Here is a 14,793-nt window from a genome sequence, read left to right as displayed (position 1 = left end):
ATGTGTGTATAGTGCCGTATGTATACCTGTACATGTGTGTTTATCTGTTCGTGAGTGTGTGTATGCACGTGTATCTGTATGTGCGCATACTGCCGCGTGTATACCTGTACATTTGTTTATCTGTTCGTGAGTGTGTGTATGCGCGTGTATCTGTCTGTGTGTATAGTGCCGTGTATATACCTGTATATGTGTGTTTATCAGTCTGTGAGTGTGTGTATGCGCGTGTTTCTGTTTGTGTATAAGGTACCATGTGTGTGTGTGTGTGTGTGTGTGTGTGTGTGTGTGTGTGTGTGTGTGTGTGTGTGTGTGTGTGTGTGTGTGTGTGTGTGTGTGTGTGTGTGTGTGTGTGTGTGTGCATAACGAATTCTATTCTGAGGAATAGGTAAACCTAATCCAGAATAAATTTCTTTTAGATGAGGAATAGTGTATGGTTGGGACATTGGTGGTGTAAGTATGGATAAACTGTCTCCTAAGAAATGCATCCAGAGCGATAGCACGATCGTACAATTAATTATATTTTTAAGGAAATGCATACAAGCAAAAATATCCTAAACTACTCATGATATCAATCACTGGGTTGCCTTGCCCAGACGCGATTGAGGCGTAGAACACAGACAATATAGCAATACCCATTGCTGATACTAAAACATATCACACCTGCTAGACACAAACAGATGTTTAAATACGAGCAGCTATTTAACTACGATAAGTGTCCACCTGCAGGTCTACTGAAATAGGGACTATCTGAGATATGCACAACACAATGATACATTTATATTTAAATGCACCTGTTAACAACATGAAATATCCCAGCTAGAACATGAAGTTAAGATAAGCATGACTGATCACGCCAAACTGCGTTGTGAACTATTGCAGTGACATGTCGCTATTTATAAACCTGACTGCTTATTTATGGAATTTCCAGTCTACTTTCGATTTAATGTTTACAACTAGCCTCGCGTTGCGATAGCAGGGACGTGTCGCAAAGAAGGTTTGTATCTCTCTCTCTCCCTCTCTCTATCTATCTTTCTCTCTCCTATCGATTACTAGCTTAGTATAATTCGGAATATAACACTTACATTTCATTATTTTGAAGTCTTTGTGGTAAATGAAACAGATTTCTGATCATGTATACTGCCAACGCATTATCGTGTCCTATATCACATATTCGCAATGTTCAGAGAGTGCTGCTGTTGAGCTCAGCATGTTTGCAGTGAGTCATGTGCAGTAACAACAGGAAACAGACAGGTAGACGAGTCACTGCACAATTTAGTTAATTGGGCACATTGTGTTTCCTTGACAACGTAGTAACATAACAGGGGTATGTGACCTTATTAAAATGCGGGTTAAACCTTGTTACAACCCTTAATGTAAACATTCTCTCTTAATGTAACAAAATGACACGAAGGGTTGTGGGTTAACCCTTGTTACAATTCTTAATGTAAACATTACTCTTAATGTCACCGAATTACATTAAGGGTACCGGGTTAACCCTTGTCACAACCCTTAATGTAAACATTACTCTTAATGTAACAAAATGATACGAAGGGTTGTGGGTTAACCCTTGTTACAATTCTTAATGTAAACATTACTCTTAATGTCACTGAATTACATTAAGAGTTCCAGGTTAACCCTTGTTACAATTCTTATATAGACATGTTTCTTAATGTAACAGAATTACATGAAGGGTTGTGGGTTAACCCTTGTTACAATTCCTAATATAAACATTTTTCGTAATGTAACAGAAGTACATGAAGGGTTGTGAGTTAACCCTTGTTAAAATTCCTTATATAAACATGTCTCTTAATGTAACCAAATTACATTAAGAGTAGCGGTTTAACCATTAATACAATTCCTAATATAATTTGTTTTCCTAATGTAACCGAATTACATAAAGGGTTGTGGGTTAACCCTTGTTACAATTCCTAATATAAACATTTTTCTTAATGTAACCGAATTACATTAAGAGTTGCCGGTTAACCCTTGTTACAATTCCTAATATAAACACAGTTAAATGGGCACATTGTGGTTCTGTGACAACGTAGTAATATAAACAGGGGTATGTGACCTTATGAAAATGCGGGTTAAACCTTGTTACAACCCTTAATGTAAACATTTAACTTAATGTAACCAAATTACGTTAAGAGTTGCGGGTTAACCATTGTTACAATTCCTAATATAAACATTTCTCTCAATGTAACCGTATTACATTAATAGTTGCGGGTTAACCCTTGTTACAATCCTAATATAAACATTTATCTTAATGTAACCAAATTGCATTAAGAGTTGCGGGTTAACCGTTGTTACAATTCCTAATATAAACAATTCACTTAATGTAACCAAATTACATTAAGAGTTGCAGATTAACCCTTGTTACATTTCTTAATGTAAAAATTACTCTTAATGCATTTTGTTTACGTCAAGGGTTGCGGGTTAATCCTCGTTACAACTCTTAATGTAAAATTACCATTAATGTAAAACAATTACATAAAGGGTTGTCAAAGTGACAGCTAGATATTTTTTTTTACATTTTGGGTTATCACTATGAAATGCTTAATGGACATTCATGAAACTTCGCAGATTTAATTGATCGTTACGTTGTCTAAATGTGCAAATGACTAATCTTTTTCTATATTCCCTCGCGACAACGACCACCTGGTTGCTATAAGCAGGTTTTGTAAAAGGGTTTATGACTCTGACCCTTTTAAACGATTTATATCAAACTCACTGTAGTACAAAGGTTAATATGCAAGGTAACCTCTTTTCCGTTACTATCCTAACACCATACAGAAGGAACGGAGGACTCTGGTTGATGAAATGTAGTTATTTTCCGATTTTGTTCAATGTTTATATGTGTTTTGGAAACCCTACCACAATGCCCACACCCATGAACCCGGTGTAGTCATTTTGGAGGGGACCAGACCAAGTCGTACATGGTGGTGCGTTGTTAGAATGATCCCTTAACAGAGTTTTATGCATAACAAAATGGACATTTTGAAGTAGTATCACGTATATATTAGGCATACACCAGAACCATATCAAATCAACAACAACAGAAAGTCGAATGCAATGGTCATTTTGTTTTTAAAAAAACACCCCGTCAGTACCGTGTCAAGTCAAATATAGCCATGAAAAGAGAATTTTTATTACAATATAAAGCATATATTTTGCGGATGTGAAGTCTATACCTTTTCTATAGCAGTTAAGCATAGCCTGTAGTATCCTGTAGTTTTTCCTTGTGCTGATAATCCACACCTACTTTCAAAGAGAGCACCAATAAGTCAGGGAAATAGTCTTAAATATGGTTAAGTATCTCAAATTCCGACCAATCAGAGGACTCCGTAACTTTGCTATTGTAATAAAATGTGCTTTGTGTGCAAAAATATATCAAAATATCTTTGAACAAAATCTAACATCTAATTTTCGGGCAATCAGATGCATCGGTTACATTGTCAAAATTTCAGTTGAGTCCTTAAATACATTATTCCTAAATTCCAACTTTGAACAAAATCTCTAAATATCGATCGGTCAGCTCTGCATATACTGCTTTCTGTAGTAACGTAAATCAAGTCATATTGTATAGTGTCCTAAGATACACCTGTGTACCAAGACTGAAAATCGTCAAAATGGAATGTTAGTAATGACAACTTAAAGAAAACCTGTAAATAACGACCAGGTTGTCGTCGTTGAGAAGTTGTTAGAATATGAAAGGTGCAGTGTACTTGCACAAGTTCCAGAAACTGATTGGGAAAGATAATTGCAACCTTTTGTGAGTATTGACGAAACCTGGGTTCACCACTTCTAGTCCAGAAAGTTAGACATCATCACGGCTAGAATCCGCGAATGTGACTTTGAACTCCTATAGCCCCCACCTCAGTCTCCTCATCTCCCCAAGCCTGACGAAGGATTCAAGTGGACTCGTACGATGACGTCCCAGTGGAATCAATTTATCATCACGTTTCAATGTGAGGCTCGGAACACATCAATCACTCCTAGGATAAATCATACTGCTGTCGTAGTGCATGTAGTGGTTTATCGAACATTTGGCCTCACTATGGTTCATTCTAAAATCCCGGTTATGATAGTGAGTGAATATGGTTTAAACGCCGCTTTTAGCAACATTCTTGTCAAAAATATGAGCACCCTGTTTTGTCATGTGTTTGCGAGTTAACTGTCGGACCTAGCTACCTAAGCATGTTCGTCGACAATATCACACATTCATTTTTTTTTATTTTTGTGACAGACATGGACCTGTCTGCTGTCATGAAGGAGAATCTGACATGCAGCATCTGTCAAGACATCTTTAAGGACCCGAGAGGCCTCCCATGTCAACATGCATTCTGTTACGAATGTCTGAACAACCACATTATTGCCACTGTTGAAGAAAAAAGAAGCTTCAAATGCCCACTTTGCCGAAAATCAACACGACCAAAATATCCAAGCAAAAGAAAAGAGACCTGGGCTTATCAATTCAAACACGATTTCAGGCTGACAAATATACACGAGGGTTTGAAAGCATACGGTAACCAGTTTTAATGTCTTTTCATATCATTGTGTTAAAGATTTATTGGTGATTTTTATTTTATAATTTTAATACGGCTGTTTATGGCAATCACTCTTCCGGAGTAATTTCCCCCTTACAGTTACAGAAAATATTGTTTTCTCTTCAGCAATTGTGATACTTCATTGCGTCGTTATTTGTTATATTGTGTGGAATTAGACAGCTCTTATGCATTGTTCTATTTTTGTTATATTTATATTGGACAATAGTCTGTGCATGTATATCCTTTTGCAGTGCCAGGTATGGAAGTCAAGTGTCACATTGCATATTTTTACTTTAGCTTCATAGTCCCTGAGACCACTTCAGGGAGTGGGACAGTTGCTGGGACATGAACAGCAGCAGCATCGTCAGCAGCAGCTTCAGTGGCATCGCCCTCGGACATGCCAAATTCCAAGATGCCCAGACCCAAAATGGCACCTTTACCCGAGCTGAGGCAGGAACCATGGCAAGTGCCAGTTGGAACAATTCAGAATATTGCCCATACCGAACGTAACGAACAGATCCAACATCATGATATCCAGAGTAGCTCCATACCGCACACAGATGATGCAAATTCCTTGCAAGAAGCCAGTTGTGACAAGAGCAACCGTGCAATTTTGGGATCCGTTGAGACATGTATCCCCCTTGCTGCTGGGGATCAGGTTAGCTATGACCTCAAGGTTCTTGTTCAGGGCAAGAAGAGAATAATACTGACCCCTCATTTCGAGGCGAAGAAACTTCTTGCTATAACACTAAATCCAAAAATGGAAGAGGTCAGCAGATGTTCCCTTGACCTTGATGCAACACCTAGTCGCATATGCAAGATCGACAACAACGTAGTGGCCATAACAACGTCATATACAAATACAATTGCACTCTATAGAATGGAGGGTGAGCTTCTCTTTCAAAATCGAATTAAAACGAAGGAGAGCTATGATGGAATTGCTTGTTTGAAATATGGGCTATTTGTAGTGACAAATCGAACAGATGTTGACTTCATTGACTTTGATGGTAAAGTACTGGCCGAGCACAAAATCACAATGCCCAATGTGTTGAGACCAGTCATTTGTTATGTCTCTGTCACTCTAGTTGGGGACATGATCATTTCTGGAAATACCCTGTCATGTATTAAACGGAACGGTAACTTGTTTTGGCAGAAGAAGAGGAAGAGTTATGAAAACCCAATGGGAACTGCTGTCGACTCCAGTGGTGCCATTTTCTTGGCTGAACATAACTTCGAAATAATTTTGCAGCTGGACAAAATGGGTTCAGTGGTTGGTAACGTTATGGAGAAATCAGAGCGATTCAGAAAGCCGTCAGCCATTGCTTTAGACAATACAGGGTATATGTTTGTGATTTGTGACTATAACTTTGTTGCTGTTGTGAAGCTATCAGATCATAATTCGTAGAACAAACATGGTTATTCATACTCTGCATCACAATAAGGCAGCAGAGAAGCTGAATTGAAACTTTTTCCTAGTATTTCAGGATCTTTTTACTAGTATTCATTCTCGTTTAATTATTGGATTTTAAATGATATTGAATTGTTTGAAAAATTTTGATTGATAATATGTTTTGTTGAAAAAATAATGTTTTAAATTTGGTAGATTTGAACTGCGATTGTTAGTGGCTGTATCCTCGAAGGGGGTTAGGGTAGTGTAAAATTATTATTATTATTATCCCCTAAGAAGATACGTAAGTTCCACATCTCTCAAAGTCGATTTAGAACTACCACGTTTTTGATATTACCACTAATAGTTTTTAAACTACCACGTTAAAAATATGTGTCGTTTAAGATGTTAGGCTAACTAAATCAATAATCGCCAACAACTGAGGGGAAGATGTAAATCCTGCTTGGGTCCATGCAGGTAGCAAAGGTGAGGTGATTTACCTTCAGTTGCTGGCGATCAATAGCTCATTTTTATAATGCATTGTTCTGTCTAGTGGTGTATTTCTATGGTTTCATGCTAGTTTAAATCATAATCTGTGATAAATCTAGTGATTTTACTCGCCCTTGTTGACAGGCTTTTATAGTTTACTTGTATATGTTATGTATAGTATGCCTTTGAGAGTCACGATATGGCCGAAATAATACCGATGTGACTTAAAATCTTAACTCACTCTCTCATTTCTTAGTTAAGTACACGATATGGCTGAAATAATGCTGATGTGACGTTAAATTTAACTCACTCACTCACTAGTTAAGTACAGAACCCTATCCAGGATTCGAAGACCCGTGATGATTCCTGGGTGGAATAGGTCTTCAGTAACCCATACTTGCCGTAAAAGGCGACTATGCTTCTCGTAAAAGGCGACTAACGGGATCGGGTGGTCAGGCTCGCTGACTTGGTTGATACATGTCATCGATCCCAATTGCGTGGATCAATCACTGGTTATCAATCACTGGATTGTCTGGTCCAGACTCGATTATTTACAGACCGCCGTCATATAGCTGGAATAATGCAGAGTGCGGCGTTAAACAACAAACCAACCATCCAACCCACACAGTAATCGCCAGCACACAAAGTGAGCGATCTAAACCACTCAGCCACCGAGACTGATGAATGAAATATCCTTGCAGGTGTCACTGTAACTGAAACCTTTTGCACAAAAAGGGGTTTCAAATGTTAGATTTAGCATCATAAACGCTTGAGTTTGACAAGTTTCTCATTGACAACTTTCTATTTCTAACCCAACAGGCTCCACCGAAAATGTATTAAAAATGTTTATTTTTGACTTAATGAGATATGTGATATGTGTTTGATATAAATCTGAATTATTATTAAAAAAGGTGGAATCTCTTCTCTGAACACGTGTTACTTATTTGGTTTGAGGATCAGTGTCCGGAAGACTTCCACTCAGTCTTACGGTGTTTAACAGTTGACAAGGCGTAGTTAGGTTCATCCCGATATAAAGAGTATCTATAACAATAGGAATAACTGGGGATCATATCTGTGTTTTAAGACAATTATGGTTGAAACACGTTTTATATATTTCGTTGAAAATAGCAGGGCAGACAAATCAACACTAGCTCATATGCTATCTCCAAAGTAGATTATTAAAGATTGTTGGATTGTCATGGAGTTATGGTAATTGTCCTGTGTTCGAATCCAATAATGCGCTTTAATTAGTTGGGCACTAATAAGAAGTAGATTATATATATGTTTAGCTGATTTACAAAAACAAATATACAGTGACAGCACTTAATGACTGGCATGGAGTTATAGTTATTGTCCTGTGAATGGCCGGTATTATCAATCGTGTTGTGATTCAGCAACAGTCGTGGTTTTGACAAACTGAAAGAAGTCTGTACACATTTTAGGCGTTCCATATAATTACATGTACGTTGACACGCCACACACAACCCGTGAAGATACGGGTTAGAATAGGTAAACAGCAACCCATGCTTGCTGAAAGCAGCGACTAAGCTTGTCGTAAGAGGCGACTAACTGGATCGTGTGGTCAGGCTCACTGACTTGGTTGATGCATGTCATCGTATTCCTATTGCGTGGATCGATCCTCGTGTCAATCACTGAATTGTCTGATCGAGAGTCGAGTATTTGCAGGTTGCGTCATATATCTAGAATACTGCTGAGTGCGGCGTTAAACAACAAACAAACAAACATTGATACTATTAGGAAACTCCCACGCCTCCTACGACCAGAATAGGTTGCTTGCACCTATTCTATTCTAACCCAAAAGCCCCAGAGTGGTAGCGGATCTTGCTTATGTGTGTGGAAACGCTGTTGTGACTTGTAATCAAAAATACATAGCTCACGCACTCACTCAAACAATATCTCACTCACATATTGGAGATACCATATTAAATTAAGTCACCTACTCGCTTTATCGAAATGAAAACTAACAACTACATTTTTCAGAAACACTTTAATCTTTATAAACCGATGGATTTTGTAGTCTGTATCGTTTCGTCTAGAAAAAATGAATTCATGCATGTTCTTTGTTCCCAACATAACATGATAGCAACTTCTTTTATTGTCCACCACGACGTTTCAGAGCTACTTCTTGCTCCTTTATTCATCTGATGAAGGAGCAAGAACTAGCTCTGAAACGTCGTGGTAGAGAATAAAAAGGTATCATGTATTCATGTGCTTCCAATAACATTCAAAGACTTCATATCTTAACGAATGCACAGTTTCTCGATCCCAATATCCACCTTCTGTCCCCTTTATTTCGGTAGGATGCTTTGATGTCTAAGTACCCTTTCTTAGAGAGGTTACACTTCTCTTCCGATTCCGAAAACTCCACGGTGAGACAGACAAACCTCTTTTCCCGAATACACCGTTCAATGCAATACTTCAGTGATGAAGTTCTTAGTTCCAGGTTATTGTAGAACTTCATGTCCAGTCCTCTGTAAATAGTCATCCGTGATCCATAGACTTTACAACCTAAAAATAAACAAATGATTTCACAGGCCCCATGGACATGTAAGGTTTTATTGTAAAATGGTTTAGATTATCCATGGTAATACATATGAAAGAATCACACACAAAAAGAGAAACATATATTTAAGAAACGACTTGCAGCTTTTTCTGAAGAATGAAATCGAAAAAAAAACGTTTCTATTATTACAAGCAATAATTGTACGATTCCGTCTATATCTTTGCCATGTCTCTAAAAAACGGTGCGATTTCGAAATCGAATTGGATGCACACCCGTGGTCAGTGTGAGCAGCAATACCAGACATGTTTTTCACGAGGACAAATTTACAAAAGAAATCCCAGCCACCTCGTCATCCACCCCACACCCCAGAACATGAAATAGTCGAACCCTGACAACCGGGGGTAAAAGCCTGAAAACTGACTTACGCCTTACGCACGTCTCTGTGGCATAATTAAAGCTGAAACCAGGGGTACATTTGCACTTTCCACTGAAGCAGATGAAGCCGGGACCCGCACAGTCAGCGGTTGACCTGCACCTCTTCCCCAGTGTGCGGGGGGAAGGACGAACTGTACGAAAATGACAGGATCGATAAGATGTTTTTTGTTTGTTTGTTGTTGGACGTCGCACTCTGCAATATTCCGGCAGTCTATAAATATTGGATTCTGGGCCCGACAATCCAGTGTGTGTGAGTGCGTGTGTGCGTGTGTCTGCGTCTACTATTCGGACTGATGCCGATGCTATAGTGCCAGCCAACTGAGATATCATGCAGCAGTTTAACATGAATACCCCCCACAGACACAGTATACTGACTTTGAGCCGACCAGTCTTGTTTTAGCCCCTTAATGCAGAGTGCCAGACAGGGTAACAAGAAGTACCACCTTTTGGTATGACGCGGCCGGGGGGCGAACCCCCGACCTTCCGCACTTCTGGCGGACACTCTACCACTAGACCACTAGACCACTAGACCACGGAGACGGTCCAACACGGTATAATATGGTGATGGTAAGTATTGAGATGTCCTGTCAGTGCATAATACGAATTATTGTAATCAGGGCAAAATACTAAATACTTGAGATGGAGTGACGAAGTATACACTTTCTTGATTAAATGAAACTTGATTGTGTTTTTATTGGCATGAATGGTATACTTGCTGCGTATTCGTCAAACAGGTGGTTAAAAGAATAGCAGTGTATATCTCAGTCAAACCCTATATATTCATTCAATCACTCTTCATTAACTCATTCTTGTATTACCTGTCACACAAACTGCACGTCCCATATGATTTTCAAGACACTGTGAGCCAGCACTGCAAGTCTTCGACGAGCAAGTATTCGCTGATGGCTGTCAGAAGAGTGAATGTGGGGAATCACAAATACGAGGCTTTTTTCTTCACACTACCTCAAAACTTCTTAAAGATTTACTACATTCATTGGATAACAGTATCTGATGATTGTTTGTTTCTTTGTAGTGAAACGCCGCACTCAGCAGTTTTCCAGCTATATGACGGCGGTCTGTAAATAATCGAGTCTGAACCTGACAATTAAATATTTGACATCATGGGCATCGATCCACGCAATTTGAATACGATATCATACATCAAACCAAGTTAGCGAGCCTTCCACCCGATCCCGTTAGTCGCCTCTTACAACTAGAATAGCTGCCTTTTACGGCAATAATGGGTTGCCGAAGATCTATTCTAACGCATCTTCATGGGTCTCGATGTGATACATTGCGATACATTACCAACTAAAAGTATCAAAACAGTTTAGGTTGTGACACTTGAGCATCGATCCACGCATTTGGGATACGATCACATGTATGTACAGTCAGTGAGCCTGACCACCCGATCCCTTTAGTCGCCTCTTACGACAGGAATAGTCGCCTTTTACGGCTGGACCAGTGGTTACAATACATTACCATCTAAAAGTATCAAAACATTTTAGGTTGTGACACTTGAGCATCGATCCACGCATTTGGGATACGATCACATGTATGTACAGTCAGTGAGCCTGACCACCCGATCCCTTTAGTCGCCTCTTACGACAAACATAGTCGCCTGTTACGGCTGGACCAGTGGTTACAATACATTACCATCTAAAAGTATCAAAACAGTTTAGGTTGTGACACTTGAGCATCGATCCACGCATTTGGGATACGATCACATGTATGTACAGTCAGTGAGCCTGACCACCCTATCCCTTTAGTCGCCTCTTACGACAGGAATAGTCGCCTTTTACGGCTGGACCTGTGGTTACAATACAATACCATCTAAAAGTATCAAAACAGTTTAGGTTGTGACACTTGAGCATCGATCCACGCATTTGGGATACGATCACATGTATGTACAGTCAGTGAGCCTGACCACCCGATCCCTTTAGTCGCCTCTTACGACAAACACAGTCGCCTTTTACGGCTGGACCTGTGGTTACAATAAATAACCATCTAAAAGTATCAAAACAGTTTAGGTTGTGACACTTGAGCATCGATCCACGCATTTGGGATACGATCACATGTATGTACAGTCAGTGAGCCTGACCACCCGATCCCTTTAGTCGCCTCTTACGACAAACATAGTCGCCTTTCACGGCTGGACCTGTGGTTACAATACATTACCATCTAAAAGTATCAAAACAGTTTGGTTGTGACACTTGAGCATCGATCCACGCATTTGGGATACGATCACATGTATGTACAGTCAGTGAGCCTGACCACCCGATCCCTTTAGTCGCCTCTTACGACAAACATAGTCGCCTTTCACGGCTGGACCTGTGGTTACAATACATTACCATCTAAAAGTATCAAAACAGTTTGGTTGTGACACTTGAGCATCGATCCACGCATTTGGGATACGATCACATGTATGTACAGTCAGTGAGCCTGACCACCCGATCCCTTTAGTCGCCTCTTACGACAAACATAGTCGCCTTTCACGGCTGGACCTGTGGTTACAATACATTACCATCTAAAAGTATCAAAACAGTTTAGGTTGTGACACTTGAGCATCGATCCACGCATTTGGGATACGATCACATGTATGTACAGTCAGTGAGCCTGACCACCCGATCCCTTTAGTCGCCTCTTACGACAAACATAGTCGCCTTTTACGGCTGGACCTGTGGTTACAATACAATACCATCTAAAAGTATCAAAACAGTTTAGGTTGTGACACTTGAGCATCGATCCACGCATTTGGGATACGATCACATGTATGTACAGTCAGTGAGCCTGACCACCCGATCCCTTTAGTCGCCTCTTACGACAAACACAGTCGCCTTTTACGGCTGGACCTGTGGTTACAATAAATAACCATCTAAAAGTATCAAAACAGTTTAGGTTGTGACACTTGAGCATCGATCCACGCATTTGGGATACGATCACATGTATGTACAGTCAGTGAGCCTGACCACCCGATCCCTTTAGTCGCCTCTTACGACAAACATAGTCGCCTTTCACGGCTGGACCTGTGGTTACAATACATTACCATCTAAAAGTATCAAAACAGTTTGGTTGTGACACTTGAGCATCGATCCACGCATTTGGGATACGATCACATGTATGTACAGTCAGTGAGCCTGACCACCCGATCCCTTTAGTCGCCTCTTACGACAAACATAGTCGCCTTTCACGGCTGGACCTGTGGTTACAATACATTACCATCTAAAAGTATCAAAACAGTTTGGTTGTGACACTTGAGCATCGATCCACGCATTTGGGATACGATCACATGTATGTACAGTCAGTGAGCCTGACCACCCGATCCCTTTAGTCGCCTCTTACGACAAACATAGTCGCCTTTCACGGCTGGACCTGTGGTTACAATACATTACCATCTAAAAGTATCAAAACAGTTTAGGTTGTGACACTTGAGCATCGATCCACGCATTTGGGATACGATCACATGTATGTACAGTCAGTGAGCCTGACCACCCGATCCCTTTAGTCGCCTCTTACGACAAACATAGTCGCCTTTTACGGCTGGACCTGTGGTTACAATACAATACCATCTAAAAGTATCAAAACAGTTTAGGTTGTGACACTTGAGCATCGATCCACGCATTTGGGATACGATCACATGTATGTACAGTCAGTGAGCCTGACCACCCGATCCCTTTAGTCGCCTCTTACGACAGGAATAGTCGCCTTTTACGGCTGGACCTGTGGTTACAATACAATACCATGTAAAAGTATCAAAACAGCTTAGGTTGTGACACCTGAACATCGATCCACGCATTTGGGATACGATCACATGTATGTACAGTCAGTGAGCCTGACCACCCGATCCCTTTAGTCGCCTCTTACGACAAACATAGTCGCCTTTTACGGCTGGACCTGTGGTTACAATACAATACCATCTAAAAGTATCAAAACAGTTTAGGTTGTGACACTTTCAGTAAACGGTGCCGTAATCGGATGCCAATTCATTCATCGCAATTAAGGAATTCCCAACAGTGCGTGAAAAAGTCAGGTACTTACTAATTGTTTTCCTTTTGAACGAATGACGTAGCCCTTCATCGTCCTTCCCGTGGCTGTCCTTCGAGACAGTCGGCATGTGAGCGTGTTCAAGTTGTACGCGAAACTTCTGCATGAGCTTCTATGAATGCACTTGACATCGCAGAAAGTGACGCCAATGTTGAAAACAACAGCCTGTCCCTTCACATGGGGAAGACATGCTAGGAACAGAGGCAACAGGATTAGCTGACGCATCTTCCAAAGTGAGCTTGGCGGATTGTAAGAGCCGACACAACACAGCCGTTGTGGTGCGGAATATGTTACCCCTCACGTAGCTGCTAATAATAGTAAAAGACTCAGCCAAAGCAATGTGGTTTGATTCAGTCTCTGGTAGGCGGAATTAGTGTGCTGGCATGCGTAGTAGAAAAGGTACTTTGGTACATACACGCACACACCTTATCCCTCAAGAGTGGATAAATATTAATTACAATTCAACCTACTGTTAATTGGTGCATTGTTTTACGTTTGTTTGTTTGTTTGTTTGTTGTTTAACGCCGGACTCAAATAGATCTAACCAAGATCTACACTGGAGGATTATTATTTTTTCGATTCACTGACATTTGAACAGTAGTTTCTAGCAAACCCTATTGATCAGAATACTAACTCAAGCAAATATAAACAATCTTACTTCAAACTGTGAAACATTAAGCGGAAGCATGTTTTAAATGTTCAGATGTCAATACTAATTAGAGAGGATTTGTTATTGTAAATACATCATAACAATTTCCCAAAACTTCACTGATGATTAGATGTAGCTGACACTTTTATTTCTAACAAACTATTAATAGTTAGGAAGTCAAGAGTGACAACGAATTCGACTATTCATTCGTAAAACAAACGAGCGCCTACTACAATGGCGACAGTGAAGACATGTTGAAAAACGCTGCTGAAAAATCAGTATGGGAATCTCAATAGCAGCATGAAGGATAAAAACTTGACAACGTTGGAAGGAACAGAGATAAGTGCTGAAGTCCACTTGTCTGTGTGGTGGACAAATTAGGCGACAATTTCAAGTTGCAATCGTTGTGTGTTTACTCCTTCTTGTGAGTGGCAGTGTTGAGCCTCAACTTCGAGTGACTGCACGTGGGAGAGGAGGATTGCAAGTCGACACAGACCCATATGGTGAGTCCGAATCAGATAAAGAGTTGAAAGAAATCTTGCATGATATACAAACAACTGTCGAATCAAATAAAAACTCCATGGCCGAACTTTGGGAAAATTTTGATGAAATGAAGGAAGTGATACATAAAGTGAAAATCGAACAGGACAATCTGTGGGCGGAAAAACGACAACTCGAAACTTCTGTGGATAGACTTGAAGCACAGATGAGGAGATCAAAT

The 14,793-nt window shown here is 40.1% G+C and overlaps 2 protein-coding genes across 2 annotated transcripts; one reads left to right on the top strand and one right to left on the bottom strand.

Moving 5' to 3' along the window:
* The first annotated feature begins 941 nt into the window (after positions 1 to 941).
* LOC124111668 lies at positions 942 to 6,477 on the top strand. The gene is made up of 3 exons (XM_046471427.2): positions 942 to 991; positions 4,244 to 4,522; positions 4,842 to 6,477. The coding sequence occupies exon 3, from the start codon at positions 4,942 to 4,944 to the stop codon at positions 5,947 to 5,949; it is 1,008 nt and encodes a 335-aa protein (XP_046327383.1). The 5' UTR covers positions 942 to 991; positions 4,244 to 4,522; positions 4,842 to 4,941; the 3' UTR covers positions 5,950 to 6,477.
* Positions 6,478 to 8,635: 2,158 nt separating this feature from the next.
* On the bottom strand, positions 8,636 to 13,656 carry LOC124111640. The gene is made up of 4 exons (XM_046471396.2): positions 13,418 to 13,656; positions 10,198 to 10,285; positions 9,370 to 9,510; positions 8,636 to 8,949 (listed from the first exon to the last, which is right to left on the bottom strand). The coding sequence occupies exons 1-4, from the start codon at positions 13,646 to 13,648 to the stop codon at positions 8,675 to 8,677; spliced, it is 735 nt and encodes a 244-aa protein (XP_046327352.2). The 5' UTR covers positions 13,649 to 13,656; the 3' UTR covers positions 8,636 to 8,674.
* Positions 13,657 to 14,793: the final 1,137 nt, after the last annotated feature.

Source organism: Haliotis rufescens, unplaced genomic scaffold (genome assembly GCF_023055435.1).
Source record: "Haliotis rufescens isolate VD_foot unplaced genomic scaffold, xgHalRufe1.0.p SCAF_77, whole genome shotgun sequence".
NCBI lineage: Eukaryota > Metazoa > Mollusca > Gastropoda > Lepetellida > Haliotidae > Haliotis > Haliotis rufescens.
The sequence above is the reverse complement of the archived record's forward strand: the minus strand, read 5'-3'. Positions and strand labels throughout refer to the sequence as shown.